Source organism: Mus caroli, unplaced genomic scaffold (assembly GCF_978045245.1).
Source record: "Mus caroli unplaced genomic scaffold, Mus_caroli_1 scaffold_18, whole genome shotgun sequence".
Taxonomy (NCBI): Eukaryota; Metazoa; Chordata; class Mammalia; order Rodentia; family Muridae; genus Mus; species Mus caroli.
The window spans coordinates 76903450-76921866 of record NW_028227273.1 but is presented as its reverse complement, the minus strand read 5'-3'; the positions used below and the strand labels follow the sequence as shown (position 1 = coordinate 76921866).

At 37.1% G+C, this 18417-nt stretch overlaps 1 protein-coding gene across 1 annotated transcript in view; it reads right to left on the bottom strand.

Annotated features, from left to right (window-relative positions):
* Positions 1 to 529: 529 nt before the first annotated feature.
* Lnpep (leucyl and cystinyl aminopeptidase) overlaps positions 530 to 18417 on the bottom strand; it is an 89428-nt gene continuing 71540 nt past the window's right edge. The window contains exons 14-18 of the mRNA XM_021186305.3: positions 15119 to 15303; positions 13563 to 13724; positions 8407 to 8547; positions 7744 to 7825; positions 530 to 7170 (exon numbers count right to left, since the gene is read on the bottom strand). Coding sequence (XP_021041964.1) covers positions 7039 to 7170; positions 7744 to 7825; positions 8407 to 8547; positions 13563 to 13724; positions 15119 to 15303 — 702 coding nt within the window. The 3' untranslated portion in view covers positions 530 to 7038. The remainder of the gene's footprint in view (positions 7171 to 7743; positions 7826 to 8406; positions 8548 to 13562; positions 13725 to 15118; positions 15304 to 18417) is intronic.

Genomic DNA, 18417 nt, shown 5'->3' with positions numbered 1-18417 from the left:
CAATGTGCCCTGCCACATGTGGATGTTCTAAGACCGAAAGGTCTTACCCCTGAAATTCTTTTGGGACCATGTTGTTTGTCAGCCACCAGAGAAGCAGTAATCACTCCAATGGTCCATTCTAAGAATCACAATGACTTCTCCTGGGTACTAAGATCAATCAAAAGAACTCTGGAGATAAATCTGAACTTCAGGCTTCACAGACACACTACTCTCGAGGGCTCTTCAGATTAGTTACAGAAAACACAGATATTAACACCCTAGCTTCAAAGCTGGCCTCAACCACTGAGGCCATTTAAACTCAGGTTTACTGAGCAATGTTCTCTGTTTTTTTTCTGGCATTTACAAAACCAAAGCTTGACTTTCACCATCTCAGTTTAAATCAACACCAGAAATGCTGGATATGATTGGTTTCCACAATGCAGCCATACCTGAGTGCCTTCTCCCATCTTATTTGCTGCAATCCCATTGCTACTGTTACACATGGAGTCCCAGGGCTACTTTCAGTCAGACACTCAACATGTAATGAGCCTTTGGTTTTTTTTTTTTTTTTTCTTTTCTTTCTCTAGGTACATGTAAAAACCTTCAAGGGAGTAGGTATTAAAGGGAAACAATGAGAGCAAGGGAGAAAATTAAATATGTATGTATAATATTTGTATCATATACATATGTGTGTATACATATATACATATATATCTCAGAATAACCAGGAAAGCTACAAATCAAATGTACTACCTACTATTAAATGAGGAATATGCAAGAAACAATGTGCTGTCATCTTATGAAACTAATTTTCATGATGTTCTTTACAGTTAGGCAAAGGACTAAACACAAAATGAAATAAAAACATGACAACTTTATATTAAGAATAGTCTACTATCAAAAATATAAATCCAAAACAAGTAAATAAGACACAGCTGCTTTACTCACTCTTGCCAATACCGGCATCCAGGGAAGGGTAGAATGGGAGATATGTCATACACTGATCCTCAACTTTGATTAGGTACCCACCTATCCATGTAAAGGACTAGGGGCCTAATCAGTACCATAAAAAAATATATTTTAAAATCATGCACTCATCCTTTCCCCTAACCACTACCCACCTAAGCAATCCCATTCCCACCCCCTAAAAAAACAAGTTATAAAAGTATTGCCTCTGTAGGCAATAAGGAAAAGGGAGCGGGAGAGTTATCATACCTCTGGACCTCAATGTTGCATTATTTATCTACAAATTCCAGCAAAGAACTGGTGTTATGTGGAATAATATACAGAATATAGCAATATTATATGTACATTAAAAATATATAAACACCCAGACCCCCCCACAAAGCAAACAAAAGATAAGCAAATAAAACATCTAGTCTACCACTGCCCACCAGGCAATGAGGGATAGGGACTGTGGAGAGTTTTCATAGAATCAATCTCAGTGTTCATTAAGTACAGAGTAAAAATAGTCGCACCAAGGACCACGTTCAAAATGAAGTTAACACCACAAGGCATTTACAATCATATATACATATATATAATATGGTTACCTTTTTCTCTAACAAGCTATGCTATAAGCAACAGACATAACAAGAATTCAAGCTTTATAGTACGTATACACTACTGCAATATGGCACAGGTGACAGAGTGAGGGGCAGATGTTCCACACTTCTGGGCATAGATATAGACTCTTGGTTTGTTTGATAACACAAACACAGATTGAGAGTGAAAAACTGAAATAACTGACAGACTTTTAAATACATCCAAAAAAGTAAAAACCCAGAACTCTTCTCACCTTACACCCCCATGCCAAAACTACACAACTACTCTACAAGCCATTGCCCAGACAGGCAATGAGGGAAGGGAAAGGGGAGATTTTTCATAGAATGAACCTCAATATTCCTTATGTACCTAAGTGTCCACAAATAGATTTAGGTACAAATGAAGTAACAACAAAAAGATTAAAAAATTTATATTTACATTTTAAAGTATATACATACTTCCACCCTCTGGGTGGAAGAGAATTAGAAAATCTATGCTATTCTACAACTATTGCCCACAGAGGCAATGAGGAAAAGGGAAAAGAGGAAGTTTTCATACATCCGGACCTCCACGTTTCATTAGGTACTTAAATGCCCATGTAAAGGATTCAGTACCAAATGAAATAATACAGTATAGTAACAAAATTATTTATATTTATAAAGAATATATTTCTCGCCCTTAGTCCCCACTAAAGTTAAGAGAAAAAAAAAAAACTAAAAAGAAAAGCCTACTCACAGAGATGGAACAGGAACAGGAGGACACTAAATTCAGAGCTCCACAGTTCATCAGGACAGGCACCCAATGAAATGCATTAAGTGATTAAGAAGCAAGAGCACCTAGGGAAACACATAGGAAAATCGGATGCCAGCTCCTCATCCCCAAGGAGCAGCTCCAGATCACTGTCAATGCTACTAGATACTGCATGGCCAACATAAGGAAGAAACCTCTTAGAGAGATTCCTAGCTTTACTCATAAATCTACAGAAAGGACAGGGAAAACAAGGAAGGAAAAGCACAGCGACAACACGTTTATACACTTGAAAAGTATACACTCTGCCTCCAAACTGCTTTTCCAGACTAGCAAAAACCAACCAACCAACCAACCAACCACCACCAGAAACCCAAACCCAACTTTCAAACATTCAAAATACTTTTAAGAAGTATTGTACCGAGGCAATAAAGGGAAAGAGGGCACTGCTATACATCTTAACTCCATGGTACATTGGGGATCTTCCACTGTGATCACCCAGCGAATTAAAGCAATACAGTAGTAAGAACATATATACAGACATTAAGTACATTTCCCTCCATCTTCCACTCAGATAGCCAACAGGCTGTAAGAGGTGAGAAGAAGAGAGGACTGTTCACATGTAGTCTTCCACATTTCATCAGGTATTTTCACATATGTTTGAAGGGCATAGAACCTAATGAATCAGTAATAAAAGGCCATAGTAAGCACTATTCTACTCTCTTCTACACAGTTATTGCCTTAAGAGGCAACAAGAAAAAGGGAAGAATCAGTCATACCCAATCACAATGGTAATTAAGTGCCTATGCAGAGACAAGTCAAAGTGAAATACAGTGGCATTGCATTTATAACATGTTTGAAAGGATGAGAGACAATCTAAGTTCCTAAGACTAGAGCAAAACAACAGGTACTATTATGATTCTGTTATTGCCAAACATCTGTGTGTCCTTGCACGGCTTATGTACATGTCCACAAGAAAAATGTAGAGAGAGCAGCATTAAGTAAGTGCCAAATAGCAGCAAAACTATTTCTACACACTCTTAAAAGAAGCTACCTTGCTCCCCTCTTGAAACTCACACTGTTTCAAAACTTAAAATCAAATTATTCTACAACTTTGGCTATAGTAGGCAATATGGGAAGAGGAGAGATTATCAGAAAGCAGTACTTCACTCTTTCATTAACAGGACAAAATTTATAAAATATAAAAACATCTAAAAATACAAGTATATGTTTCAAAATATGTATCAACACTAACACCTCCCCGCCCCCTGCCCAAAAACCTCAACAACTCTCTAAAGGTCAATCACGTATTCTACTAGTTATTGACTAACCCGGCAATAAGGGATGGGGAAAGAGTCATCTGTCATACTTTGGGACCTCTATTTTTCATTTGAAACTTTTTTGATATTTTAGAGCTTTAAGAACAAAATAAAAGAACAAAAACCCCAGCAAAAACATATACCTGAGTTTCAAGAAATACAAACATGAGAAGACAGAACATTACCAAGAAGAAGAATAAGAAGAAGAATAATAAGAAGAATTATTAACTCCACATAAACAAAAGTAAGGCAAAGGTAAGAAGACCTACATTATACCCATGGTCCCAATCCTTAGAGGCCTATGTAAAGCAACGCATTCCTAGATGCAAACTCATTGCACTCCTTGGCAACAGAGCACCTGAGACATACCGCGCTATCCTAGAGCCCACACAACACATGGTCTTATGTAAGTGCTCAGCAGCCTGGCTGAAGATTATCAGTTCAGGTTCTTCAGATTAAGTAACCATCTTTACAATCCGATTTAACAACAGACAATCATGCAACAACACAAGACTTAATTTTAGTTTCTTGCTTCCCAATAATCAGCAAGGATTGTTGGGGACCCAGTAAACCTCATGCAACTGGATTTGTTTATTTATACCCAGGACTCTTCTGGCAGCTTTTGCTCCAATGGTGGCTAAAATCTCATAAAATAAAAACACATATGGCAAAGAAAATTAAGTAGAACCTATGATAGCAAGAAAGTCTGTGAACACTCTGAGACAATGACTGATACAATGAGACAGAAGAGAGCATGAGCCTCTGGGGTGGGGTGGGGTGGGGCGTGACCACTACACTACTCTATTTTATCTAATGTCATATGAGCAGAGGAAACTTGTCTCCTCCAATTCCCAGCTTTTAATAAACTCTCAGATCTCCCAATCGATTCTTTTTCTCAAGTGTAGATTTCCAATTCTATCTTTCCTAATCAAGATGTACCTTTCACCAAGAACACCCCTTCTTTGTAGTGACCAGGATGCTCATTCAACTGCTACCCAAAGCTGTCAGGTATTTTGTGTGTTTATGCCCAAAGCACAAGCTGACCCCCGTGCTTCAATTTTCCTTCCTAAAAGCACAAAGAGAAGAATTAAATCTTAGAGGAAGGAAATTTGAATACTACCAATATACTTCTCAGACTACAAATGCCACCTCTCAGTCATACAGAACTGACTTTGAGTTAGCTAAGAAGCTAAACAAGCTAACAAAACATGAAAACATACAGAATTCTGGGCCTACCAAAATTTTTTTAAAAGTCAGGTGAAGGTTATAGGTAAGACTTAAAATATGGCTCCAGCATCCTGGGAACGAGCAGCTACTAATAGCACTGGATCAAGGATTACCTCTTTTTAAGCCCATATCCTCATAAGGCTTTATTTACAACACAGCACACCACAAACATTCACACTCATACATGGAAAAAAGTATTATTTAGGACAAGATTTGCCATATGCAGAATTACAAAGACTATAAGATCAACAAAAAGATGGGCAGGTAAATCTCAAGGTTGAACTGATCTTGAGAAGTAGCAAAAGTTAAACTCTGTTATCAAAGTATAATCTAGGAATACAGCATGGTAAAAAATGAAAAGGGACAACCAAAACCCACAAGAGTATTTGTCCTTCACTCTGAAAATATAAAACCCTACTAACCTTCAGTATAAACAGAACTGTCAGACATTTACCAAAAGTACAAGGGGAATAGAGATCTATAATTACCTATTTCTCTAAAATAGAAAGATGATTCTATGATTCTCAGGAATAACATTTTCTACTAAAAAAAGCACAAATTAAAAAACAAACAAACAAACAAAAACTGTTTAGAAAAGATGAAATTGGGAGCAAACTCTAGGATTAAAGCAGGCTATTTTTCAGCTTGTCAGCCATTAAAATTTTATTATATAAAAATATTCTCATAAAATAAACTATAACTTTGTATATAACTCCACATATTCTAACTTTACAACAGCTGAATAAAAAAAAAAAGTGGCCTTTCTATGTCTGACTCTGTGGAGTGTTTTCAGTGTTCACAAATGAGTAATTCCCTTTTTATGTACACAGACACTGTTTTCAAACAAAATATAGAATTCTCATGAGTTATTAAGAAGAAAGCTTCTCTCCTAAGATTCAAAGAAACACAACAATCTAGGAATAAGTCTGCATAGCTCAAAAAATTCAAGTACAATCCTTGTCCTTCAGAAGGAGTGAAAGCGCCCCAATCTGCTGTGGGTCCCTCCCTCTCTTGTCTTCTGCTTGATCCTTGGCCACTCTGTTTAACGTAGTTTGGCCATGATAAACAAACAAACAAACAAACAAAAAACCTGTAATTTTTTTCAACTAAATAAAAACACTGTTTTTAACAGTGAAAAAAAGAATTCATAGCCCACCATATTTTCAACTTCCTTCTGTTCCACATTTTCATTATTCCTTTAAGGTATTATGGTGAACTTCAAAATAAAAAGCTTTAATTTCTTAAAGATCCTATTTAAGAAATGCTTCTAATATACACTGTAACATAAAATAAAACCCACACATGGGTGTGATTCACAGAGAAGAGGGTGTGACTTGTAAGGTTCAAACAGCAACTTAAATTACATTCTTGGGTGAAAGTAATGACAAAGCCACCAGTGCTCACAGAAATCCTCCCAAGCATGGAGTACAATTCCTTTCCAGGAGAAAGCCTCCTCCCAAGCACGGAGTGCTCCTCTACAGGAGAAAGCCGATGGAAGGCCTTACCAGGATACAAAGTTAGGGGTACTGGAACTCATGAGTAAAGTCATTAATATTAACTCAGTTCAGAACACTTCCTACATAGTGTCATAAAGATGAAGCAGAAAGTGTTAAATATTTGGAAAACTGAAACTTTGAGCCTGACTGTTCAGCTGTTCAATTTAACAGAAATATGAAAAATTTTTTAGAACCTGGCTATTTTGCAGGAAAAAATTGGAAACTGGACAAAACTTTTTTTAAAGAACCCCCAATCAGGTTTAAAGAACACCTGAGGTCATCTGTCTAGAGCTGCACCTTCAATGTCTTTGCCACTGCACTACCAAACCCAGGTGTATCTATTTAACAAGAAGCAACAAACAGTTGATCAATCAGCAACCTACAAACACAGTGGTTCTTCCAGCAGACCTTCCTTGGTTGCACTGTAACAGTCATACTCTGGACACTAAGAAATAAAACAAAATTTCAAATCTGACTTTTTTCTCCATTTGTGTGTCAAAGAAAAATTATTCATTGTTATTGTAGATGGATGACATACAGGTGAATATAATTTTGTAATAAATAACTACTGCCTAAAGACATTTCAGAAAAGATATGAAAAATACAATTGGGCCCTGAGCTAACTAGAACTCCTAACAGTGCAAACAACTCAGCAGCAGGCTGGCCTTCAGTCAACCTTTGCTAAAGCAGCAGAGCCATGGGCACCGGAGGATCAACTGTGAGTGCTACAGCCACTGTGAGAGCGTTTTCAGATTCCTGACCATCCACTGGATATTCAGCTGAATCACTTCCAGAGCCTCCTGAACACACCGAAGCTGCAAGGTTGCTTCTGACTGATTTTCAAAGAATGCCTGGACCTGTAAATTCCACAGAGAAGTATTTTAAACAAAGAAAGGCTGAGGCTCCCTGATTGGTCATTGGAAATAAGTTTTAACTGTGTGATGGTGGCTCAAAGGCCTGACACCTAGGAAGTAGGGGGAGTATGGTAACATACAGGAACAGCCCTATACTTTAACACCCAAGGTATTTGCCTCAACCAAGTGTGGTAATATCTGAAGTGATCTTAAAAACACAGGAACCTTTTCTTCCCTGCTCGTGCCTCTACTCCTATGTCTATATGCATTCTTTCCTTATTATTTCTTAAAATAGAAAAAGAACTCTGAAGGAAAAGTCAACATTAGGCTTGATAAATAAATTCCTCAAAATAATTTTATTCCTACTTAAATTATTTGTATCGAGGAAACACCAAGTAGTGCTGAGAATGGAATCAGAATTTCATCTCCTTGCTATACATGCAATCATTTAAAAACAATCTCAGTGTGGAATCATTAGAATTGGTGAAAGAAGACAGAGGGACTAGAATTAGCACAAAAAGCCTCTCTGTTGAGAGGAGCCTTGCATTTTTCCTGCTAGCATTTTGTACAACCAACCTCAGATAAATGTGTCTTTGTTGAAAATAAGTGAGTAGATCCAGCAACAATACTTTGTATGGTATAGGAGCCCAGATGGAACCTGAAGAAACACAAATATAAGAGAAAGCAATAAAGTAGCAGCTGACACCCAAAGCACTGTTCAAGAATAGTCTGCACAGGCAGAGTAGGGTCTTCCTCATGGAAATGCAGCCCAGAAGTTGGGGCATCTTTACACACTGATGCTGGGCAGAAAAGGAGGTAGGGACTTGGATATTCTGATAGAATTTTAATTTGGTTCTCAAAAATTACCTACACCCAGAAAAATCACTATTGCTTTAAGAGAAGAAGAAGAAAATACCTATATGTGCTACCTAGCTGATGCTTTGGCAATCAAGAAATATTTTGAACATATAACTAGACAAATATTCTGAAATAGTCCATGGCCAGGTTAGGATGACAAGCTTATGAGGTCTACCTGACCTTGATTAGCATTTCAATGGAACACCACTGCTAAGTGGTGTGATGCTTATAAATACAGATATCAAATTGAAAGCTGCTGCATAAGAAGTTCTTCACCATTTAGAACAAATCTTAACCCCAAGGAACCAGCAAGGCACTAAGAGCATTTTGCAAATGCACAACCCGAGAACATGAAAGTCAGTCATTCCCCAAGAAACTTACTTATGTACAAGCTTATTCCAGTTTTCTTTAACAAAATCCCAAGCCAGCAAGTGTCCAGGAAAATGTCTGCCCACTGTTCTAATGATAAGTGACAACTTCTGTGTTCGGATGATATCACCATCAAGGCTACTTTTCATTAACCTGAAGAAGAAAACAGATTTAGTCTTCAAAATAATTGTGTTTGAAATGATGATCAAACTTAGATTAGTGTTGGGTTCCAATGTGAGCCTTTTTTATCAATTCAAGGTAAATCAGGTTGGACTACGCTTAGCATACAAGTTAAAACTTATTTGATTATTTTACTAGTCATGATATACATATTCATGTTTTGGCACATAATGATTTATGATATATAAAGGAAAAACTGCAACTTACTACAATTTTGAGAACATTTCTTGTTTTTTTTATTTTTTTATTTTATTTTTTTAGGTCAGGAATACTCTGCCTACTGAACACAAACACATAGACCAGTAGTAATTCTACTAAAAGACAAATAAAAATAGGACAAAGTTAAGGGTTCTAAAAAATTTCTCTCCTTTTACTTTCTATGTTTAGGTACTGTATATTTATAATGAAAAGCTATAGTATATTGTGCTAAGGTCAAAGGCTAGCCACTGCTTTAAAGATAATGTTTATTAGAGGTGAGTTTCATGCTGTCCACTGACCACTATCAGGCCATGGCTCTGCCTGGCTTCCTGAAGAGGCCTGCTGAGCTCCAGGAACATCCAGGTTAGATCCCTCCTCATCTATCCCTGCCTGCCAGGTTTACCTGGGGGAACAGCTAGCAGAGGTGAGCATCATGCTCTTCCCTGAGCTGCACTGTCCCACAGCTCTGCATGTCTCCTAAAGAAGTCCTGCTGTAATCAGGACTATCTACCCAATACCAGGGACAATCAGATGGCTAAAGGCCAGGTAATAACACAATCATTAAGAGCGAGGGCAATAGGGCAACACTAGAGCCCAGCTATCTTACTATACTACAGCAAAGCACAAGATGACCTTAAATAAATAAATAAATCCCTTAAAGAAATAGAGGAAAAAAGAATCAAACAGGTTAAGGACAGGAAAAACTGTTCAAGACCTGAGAAATGGAAATAGAAGTAATAAAGAAAACACAAACTGAGGGAGTCCTGGAAATGGAAAACCCAAGGGAAGAGAACAGAAACTACAGGTGTAACCATCACCAACAGAATATAAGGGATGGAAGAGAGCATCTCAGGCTTAGAAGATACTATAGAAGAAACTGACATATCAGTCAAAGAAAGTGTTAAATTCTAAAAGTTCATGACACAAAACATCCAGGACATCTGGGATACTATAATTGTTTTATTGATTCTTTGCATTGTTCTCTTAGTTTCTAATTGATTGATTTCAGTTCCAAGTTTGATGATGAGAAAGAAACTGAGGGGGGGCGGGGGCACACTCTTTAAGAAATCAAAAACATAGACAAATCCTTAGCTAAACTTACTTAAAGGCAGTGAGACAGTATCTAAATTAACAAAATCGGAAATGAAAAGGGGGACATGACAATAGACACTGAGGAAATCCAAAGAATCATCAGGCCTTACCTCAAAAGTCTGTACTCCACAAAATTGAAAAGTCTAAGCAAAATGAATGATTTTCTTGATAGATTACTCTTACCAAAGTTAAATTAAGATCAGATAAACAATTTAAGTAAAATGATAGTCCTTATGGAAATAGAAGCAGTCAGCTTAGGCCAGACAGTTTTAACACAGAATTCTAGAGACTTTCAAAGGAGAATTAATACCAATACTCTTCAAATTAGTTCACAAAATAGAAACAAAAGCAACATTACCAAATTAATTCAATGAGGCCAGACATCCTGATACCCAAACCTCACAAAGACTCAAAAATTACAGTCCAATTTCCCTTGTGGACATTGATGCAAAAATACTCGATAAAATACTCTCAAACTAAATCCAAGAACACATCAAAACCATTCACCATGATCAAGTAGGCTTTATCCCAAAGTTACAGCGATGATTTAACACATGAAAATCAATCAATGTAATCGACCACATAAATGAACTGAAAGAAGCACATGATCATTTCATTAGATGTTAAAAATTCTGTGACAAAATTTAATACCCCTTCATGTTAAAGTCTTGGAGAGATCTGGAATATAAGGTACACATCTAAAAACAATAAAGGCAATAACAGCAAGCCAATAACCAACATCAAATTAAATGGAGAGAAACTTAGAGCAATTCCATTAAAATCAGGGACAAGACAAGGCTGCCCACTGTCTCCATATCTATTCAATATAGTACTTGAAGTTATAGCTAGAGCAGTAAGACAACTGAAGGAGATCAAGGGGATACAAATTGAAAAGGAAGAAGTTAAAGTATCCCTATTTGCAGATGATATGATAGTATATATAAGTGACCCCAAAAATTCAACCAGAGAACTTCAGCAGAGAAGCACCTTTGGCAAAGTGACTGGATACAAAATTAACTCAAAGAAAAAAAATTCAGTAGCTCTCCTTTATATGAATAAGAATAGGGCTGAGAAAGAAATTAGGGAAACAATACTCTTCACAATAGCCATAAATTATATAAAAGATAACTCTACCAAGCAAGTGAAAGACCTGTATGATAAGAACTTCAAGTTCCTGAAGAAAGAAACTGAAGAAGGTATTATAAGATGAAAAGATCTCCCATGCTCATGGATTGGTAGGATTAACAGTAAAAATGGCCATCTTGCCAAAAGCAATCTACAGATTCAATGCAGTCTCCATCAGAATTCCAGCACATTCTTTACAGACCTGAAAAGAACAATTCTCAACTTTATTCTCAAAAAACTCAGGATACCTGAAATAATGCTATACAATGAAAGAACTTCTGAAGGTATCACCATCCCTGATTTCAAGCTGTACTACTGAGCAATAGTAATAAAAACCACATGGTATTGGCATAAAAAACAGACAGGTTGATCAACAGAATAGAATCAAAGATTCCAAACATACCCACACACTTATGGACACTTTAGTTTTGACAAAGAAGTCAAAACCATACAATGGAAAAAAGAAAGCATCTTTCAAAACACAAATGGTGCTGATCTAGCTATATTTCTGTTATATAGAAGAATGCAAATAGACCCATATCTACCACCCTACACAAAACTCAAGTCCAAGTAGATCAAAGACCTCAATAAAAGTCCAGACACACTAAATCAAATAGAAGAGAAAATGGGGAACTGCCTTGAACATATTAGCACAGGAGACAAATTCTCAAACAGAACCCTAATAGCTTAGGCACTAAGATCAATGATTAATAGATGAGGCCTAATGACACTGAAAAGCTTCCATAAGAAAATGGAATGCCTACACAACAGAAAAAGATCTTCACCAACCCTAGCTCTGACAGAGTACTAATTTCCAAAATATATAAAGAACTCAAGAAATTAGATACCAACAAACCAAATAATCTGATGAAAAATGGAGTACAAAGCTAAACAGAGAAATCTCAACAGAAGAATCTCTAAAGATTGAGAAGCTCTTAAAGAAATGTCCAACATTCTTAGTCATTAGGGAAATGCAAATCAAAATGGCTCTGAGATTCCATCTTACATAGGTCAGAATGGCTAAGATCAAAACCTCAGGGACAGCACATGGTGGCAAGGGTGTGGAGCAAGGGGAACTCTCCTCCATGGCTGGTAGGAGTGCAAACTTATACAACCACTCTGGAAATCAATTTGGCATTTTTTCAGAAAATTGGGAATAGTTCTTCCTCAGGACCCAGCTATACCACTCCTGGGCATATACAAAAGATATTCCAACATATAGCAAGGAACTTGCTCAACTATGTTCAGAGCAGATTCATCTGTAGTAGGCAGAAGCTGGAAACAACCTAGATGTCCCTCAATGGAAGAATGGATATAGAAAATGTGGTACATTTACACAATGAACTACTACTAAGCTATTAAAAACAATGACATCATGAAATTTACAGGCAAATGGATAGAAGTAGAAATATCATCCTGAGTGAGGTAACCCAGACCCATAAAGACAGGCATGGTGTGTGCACTTACTTATAAGTAAATATTAGCCATAAAGTACAGGATAACCATGCTACAATCCACATACTCAAAGAAGCTAAGTAACCAGTGGGGCCCATGGGAGAATGGTTGAGTCTTACTCAGGATGGGGGAAAATAGGCGTCGGAGTCAGATGGAAGGGGGGGAGTGGGTGGGAGATAAGTAGGGTGGGATGGGGTGGAAAAAATAAAGAAAAACAAAAAGGTAATGCTTATTTACCAACTATCATTTAGAAAGTGGGTCTGGGGGCTGGAGAGATGGCTCAGGGGTAAGAGCACTGACTGCTCTTCTGGAGGTCCTGAGTTCAAATCCCAGCAACCACATGGTGGCTCACAACCATCTGTAGCAAGACCTGATTACCCCTTCTGGTGTTTGAAGACAGCTACAGTGTACTTACATATAATAAATAAAATAAATCTTAAAAAAAAAAAAAAAAGAAAGTGGGTCTGGGCAGGGCTCAAGGACATCTCTGGGAGACTGTTAGGATTTAGCTGAGCGAATTTATGTTACAGAAGCAACAGGTTAAGATGTTCCTTCTACCCTCTGTCTGTTTTTCAGTGTCCTAAGTTGCATGCACCTTTGAATTTCTTCTGGTCACTTGAAACTTTACTCTGCCTGTTCCTATTCTGTTAGGTCTTACTGCCTTTTTCCACCCACAAGCAGCTCCTGTTTCTAGGCCATGCAGTTGGACATTAAGATGTATAAGCAATAAATTCATAGGAAGTTAGACTATACACACTTCTAGAGTTGTATAGTTGTATCTTTTTCTGAATTGTTTGTATTTTCAAAGTGACAGAACAGGTCATTATCTAGTCGTGGCAGAGTTTAGAACATCATGCCAAGGGAGGGCATTTCCCAGCAGGGCACACAAGGAGTTTGTCATTACTGACGTCTTCACATCTCTCAAGCCAAGTGTATTCTGTATATCTGTTAAGGTTTAGTCCCAAGAGGAAGTCTAGCTCATGGAAACTCCTCACCATAATGTCCAAGTCAGGAGGGGGTCAGAGGGAGAACTTAAGAGAAAATGGATTCCTGCTCTAAACAGCAAAGTACTTTTATTTTTGGTTTCTTTCTATCATGTTCTTTGAGTGGTTCCATACCAGTAAAGTTTATGTACATCCTCTGAGCTGGCAAGAGCTTCAAGAATTTTATTCTTTTCTGCTTCGGAGCCCATGGAGGAATACATGCTAAAGAGGAACAACCAGCCTTTCTCGGTTCTTGCTCCCACCTTGAACACAGTGACCATGACATCAGTAGGCAGGCTGTAAGAGAGGTAATGAAGCATGAGAACACCAAGGAAAAGTATCTGACTACAAAGGCGAGGAGTTGACTGGTTCAGATTAAATAATAATTGTAAATTTCATACAATCTAGAGTTAATTCAATGATGGTAAGTTTCACGGTATAAATCAATAAATGCAGATTTGGGAGGCAGGGTGTAAGAAGGGATGAAACATAGCCAACTGCCTTTATTAAGGTCTTAGAGCTAGGAAAGTTTTCAGACCTTTATTAAAATGTCCCATCTCAACTTTCCAAATGATATTTTAATCATTGCTTCAATATTCTCAATAAAGAATTAAAGCCTGGAAAAAATTAATTACATTCAAGAGCATTTCTCCTAAATGCTCACTTCACCAGTCGTTCCATATCTAAATTAAAGGAGACCTCTCACCCTTTGAGAAATATCTTGTATCAAAAACTCAAAAAGTTGGGGTCATGGAGTTTTTAGCTCCATCATTTAAAGTACTTGCCACACAAGTATGTGGACCAGAGCTCAACAACTACCCACCCAGTCCCATGTATACAACAGAGCTGGGTATGGGGAGGGTGGATAGAGGCCAGTGGTAGAACTCTTGTCTAGCAAGTGGGAAGAGTTTTAAATACAAACAACCAAAGCAGAAAACTAGGCCAAGCATGAGTGTGCTTGTTTTAACGTCAGCACTCAGGAGGCAGAGATAGGCCAAGCAGGGTTACACAGTTAGACCCCATCTCCAAACTAAATCCACAAGGCAAAACCAGAAAACATGTGTTGGCAAGGATGTTAAAAAACTGGAATGCTTCTCTGTTGGTGGAAACAAAATCACACAATTACTTTGAGAAACATGATATCATGAAAGTTCTTTAAAAATTAAAAATAGAATGCTAGGGAAAATAGTTCAATCATAAAGAGCTTGCCAAGAAAGCATGAGTACTTGAGTCTGATCTCCAGAACCCACATAATAAAGTCAAGGAGGCGGTATGCATATCAACATTCAGGAGACAGAAACAGGCAAATCCCAGGGGCTCTAACCAGCCACTCTTTATTTAGTGAGCATCAGGCCAATGAAAGTCATTGTTTCTGAGGACTGACATTAGAGACTGTTTTCTAGTATCCATACACATGTGAACTTATACAATCACATATTTAGATATATGGTAAAACAAATATTAAATTCTCTATAATCCAGTAATATCACTTTCAGATATATATCAAAAGAATTTAAATCAGATCTACAAGAGCTAACAATTTTATGTTTAAATTCATGGCAGTACTATTTACAAGAAGTAGAAGCAATTCATGAAAAAAATCTATTAAATAGGGCAAGTGAATACAGTGGGATATCATTCCTTCTTTAGGAAGTAATGGGAAGACCCATTCAAGCAGATGTGCATTTCACCTCTGAGTTCCATTTGATGCCATCCAACTGTCAAACAGGTTTGTGGCCACAGTGGTACAGTTCTCTAGGCTGTGGGCACAGGCAAATTCCAGCAAGGCTGACCGAAGCTCTCGCATGGATGGTGTGCCTTCATCCGTCCAAGTCTGCTGCTGGATTTGGTTCTGGAGCAATTTATGTACTCTGGCCTACAGACATGAAATATAATCGATTAAAATGGTATTGATAATAATGTAATCAACCAGGAAATCAGGACTACTACATATCTTTTCTCCAATAAGGAAAAAAGACATACATATTACTCACTAAATGTTAACTTACACATAAAGCCCAAATTTAACTGGAATGAAATTATCCAATAATATAGCTATAAGAAGGACTTAGAATGATATAGCTCAACTCAGAAGGAGTTTCCCCCATCCCCTGATTTAACTATACAGCTCAGGTTGGCCTTGAATATACAATTCTCTTGCTGACATTATAGGCACATGTTACCACCTTTTGATAAAATATGCTTCTTTACCAATGATTTAATGTTTAAGTAGTTCTAAATCCATTATTAAAAGTATATTAAACATACCACCTAATTTTAGGTCATTAGCAAATTAACCTAACAAAATTAAAGAGAAAATGGCATCCGCAGGGAACAGTATAATTTACTTATTCCAAATATAAAAAAATCAAAGCTACAAAAAATGCAAATAGATATATAGTATACATCCATGTTATTTACCTAGATTTATCAGTTTCTAATTCTTCATTTTTATGCATGTAAAACATATATACTTTCTTATTTTAGTTAAATTGTTTGTAAATTATAGACATTATGAAATTTCATTTGTTTTTTTTAAAGATTTATTTATTTATTTATTTTATGTTATATTATATGAGTACACTGTAGCTGTACAGATGGTTGTGAGCCTTCATGTGGTTGTTGGGAATTTTTAGGACCTCTGCTCACTCTGGTCAACCCTGCTCACTCCAGCTCAAAGATTTATTTATTATTATACATAAGTACATGGTAGCTGACTTCAGATGCACCAGAAGAAGGTGTCAGATCTCATTATGGGTGGTTGTCAGCCACCATATTGTTGCTGGGATTTGAACTCAGGACCTTTGGAAGATCAGTCGGTGCTTTTACCCATTGAGCCATCTCACCAGACCATGAAATTTCATTTGTATATTCCTAGTTTGTATATGATCAAAACACCCTGTTATACTCCAGAAAATGGACAATTATTCAATACTATCACCTGCTGTTCTAACCAATGCATTGTCACAGTTATTTCTGAATGAAAGGACATTGTGAAATATATGTAGTATAGAATCGGCAATCCCCTTTTCATTATTTCTTCTGAAGAAACATAAAAGCTATTCACAGTATGTGGAAGTCCTTCCATGTTACAAGTTATTATGCACCAGGGAGGGAGAAGATACACAGAATTTAACAATACTGTAAGAAGTATGCACTCAGGAAATCCCAATGGGAAAAAACTCTGATATAAAATGCTATTTTTTTTTTCTGTAAGGAATTCTTTAAGCTATACACAAGATGGGTTAAATTAAAAAAACAAAAAACAAAAATCCTACAGGTGTCCCCTCTGCGGGATCTTAGCACCAGCAAGTTTCTCCTCAACAGTTAGTTCTTTACTCACCCATGCTGAATACTTTCACGTCAACTTGACACAAGCTCTAGTCATCTGAAAGGAGGGACCCTCAAATGAGAAACTGTCTCTGTAAGATCTGGCTGTAGGCAGGCTGCTAGGGCGGAGGGCCCAGCTCATTGTGGGTAGCTGACTGGTTCTGTGTGCTATAAGAAAACAGGCTGAGCAAGCCAGGAGGAGCAAGCCAGTAGCAACACTCCATGGCTTCTGCTTCCAGGTTCTTGCACTATTTGAGTTTCTGATTTTTCTCAATGATAGCCTATTACCTGAAAGTGTACATGAAAAAGCCTTTTCTCCCCAAGTTGCTCTTGGTTGTGGTGTTTCATCACAGCAACCCAAGCCCTAACTAAGACACTACTTTATCCTAATAATCAAGCATCACAGATGAGTTATGAGAAACCCCTTTAAACTCCAAAGTTTTACAATTTAAGTTCTTTTGAAGTACTATGCTCTTCTTAAAAATCACTGTCCATCCCTAAAACCAAAAAGAACTAGTATAAGAAGCTCTCAAAGTTTGTGATAACACATCAACTTGCGTCTGTTTGTTTAAAGGCAATAAAATAAAGACCAGACACCATGTTGAATGTATGAGGTGGTGAAGCTTGAGAGCTACTGGGTAAACGTGGAATCAAAACATACTTGCCATGCTAGCTGTCTTTTGCAGGACATTGGCTGTGTTGGTACCTGCTATCTGCAACTGACTGACCCACTTAATATCATCAAAATAGCACTATCCCTGATTGTAGACATAGACCCTAAACCTGACGGTTTTGTCCCAAATGAATGGAGAGTTAAAAAAAAAAAGGGTACTTATAATAAAAAACAAAGCAACAAAGTATGGGAAAGTTACAGCTTGGAATCCTATTTTCAAAACTCTCAGGGGAGAGCCACAGCAACCCCAAGGGGAATAGCACTGCGACACACTGGAGCAGAGAAAGCCTGACATGGGAAGATGCTTAGACTGAGCTCTGAGCACTCAGACCCTACAATCAGAAGGCACGGTTTTGCTAGTCTCCTTAATGCCAAATGATTAAGAGAGAATCTCAAAATATGTTAAGTATATTTGAAATTATGATAAATATTTTACAAAGATAATTCTATTTTCATAAAAATCCTGCTGTTTTAAATGTGACCATTAAGTAGATGATTCAGATTGTCTTCAATATTACTTTTTTCATTTTTTAAATATTTTATTAGATATTTTCTTCATTTACATTTCAAATGCTATCCCCAAAGACCCCTATACCATCCCCCAGCCTGGCTCTCCGTCTTCAATATTATTTATATTAATAAGAGCATAGCAGGTGCCTCAAGTTGCATTTTCCTCTTATAAAATAAAATGAAATACACTTTTCATATGGTTTCTAAATTAACCTCTTTTGAAGTTAAGACAATTAAACAACTAACACTAATTTTATACAGAATGGAAAGGAGAGAAAGGGAATAAAGAGATGTGCCATATAATATACCAACACTGTATGTGCAATAAAATGTAGCAACAGCAACAAACTTATTTTAAAAACAAAATAGGAAAAGATCCTGATGCTTTGCTATATATTACATTTTGATTTACTGCTTTAATTTTACACCAATACACTCAGGAAAGCTCTTTTCTAAGTTAACAAAGTTTCTTAAAAG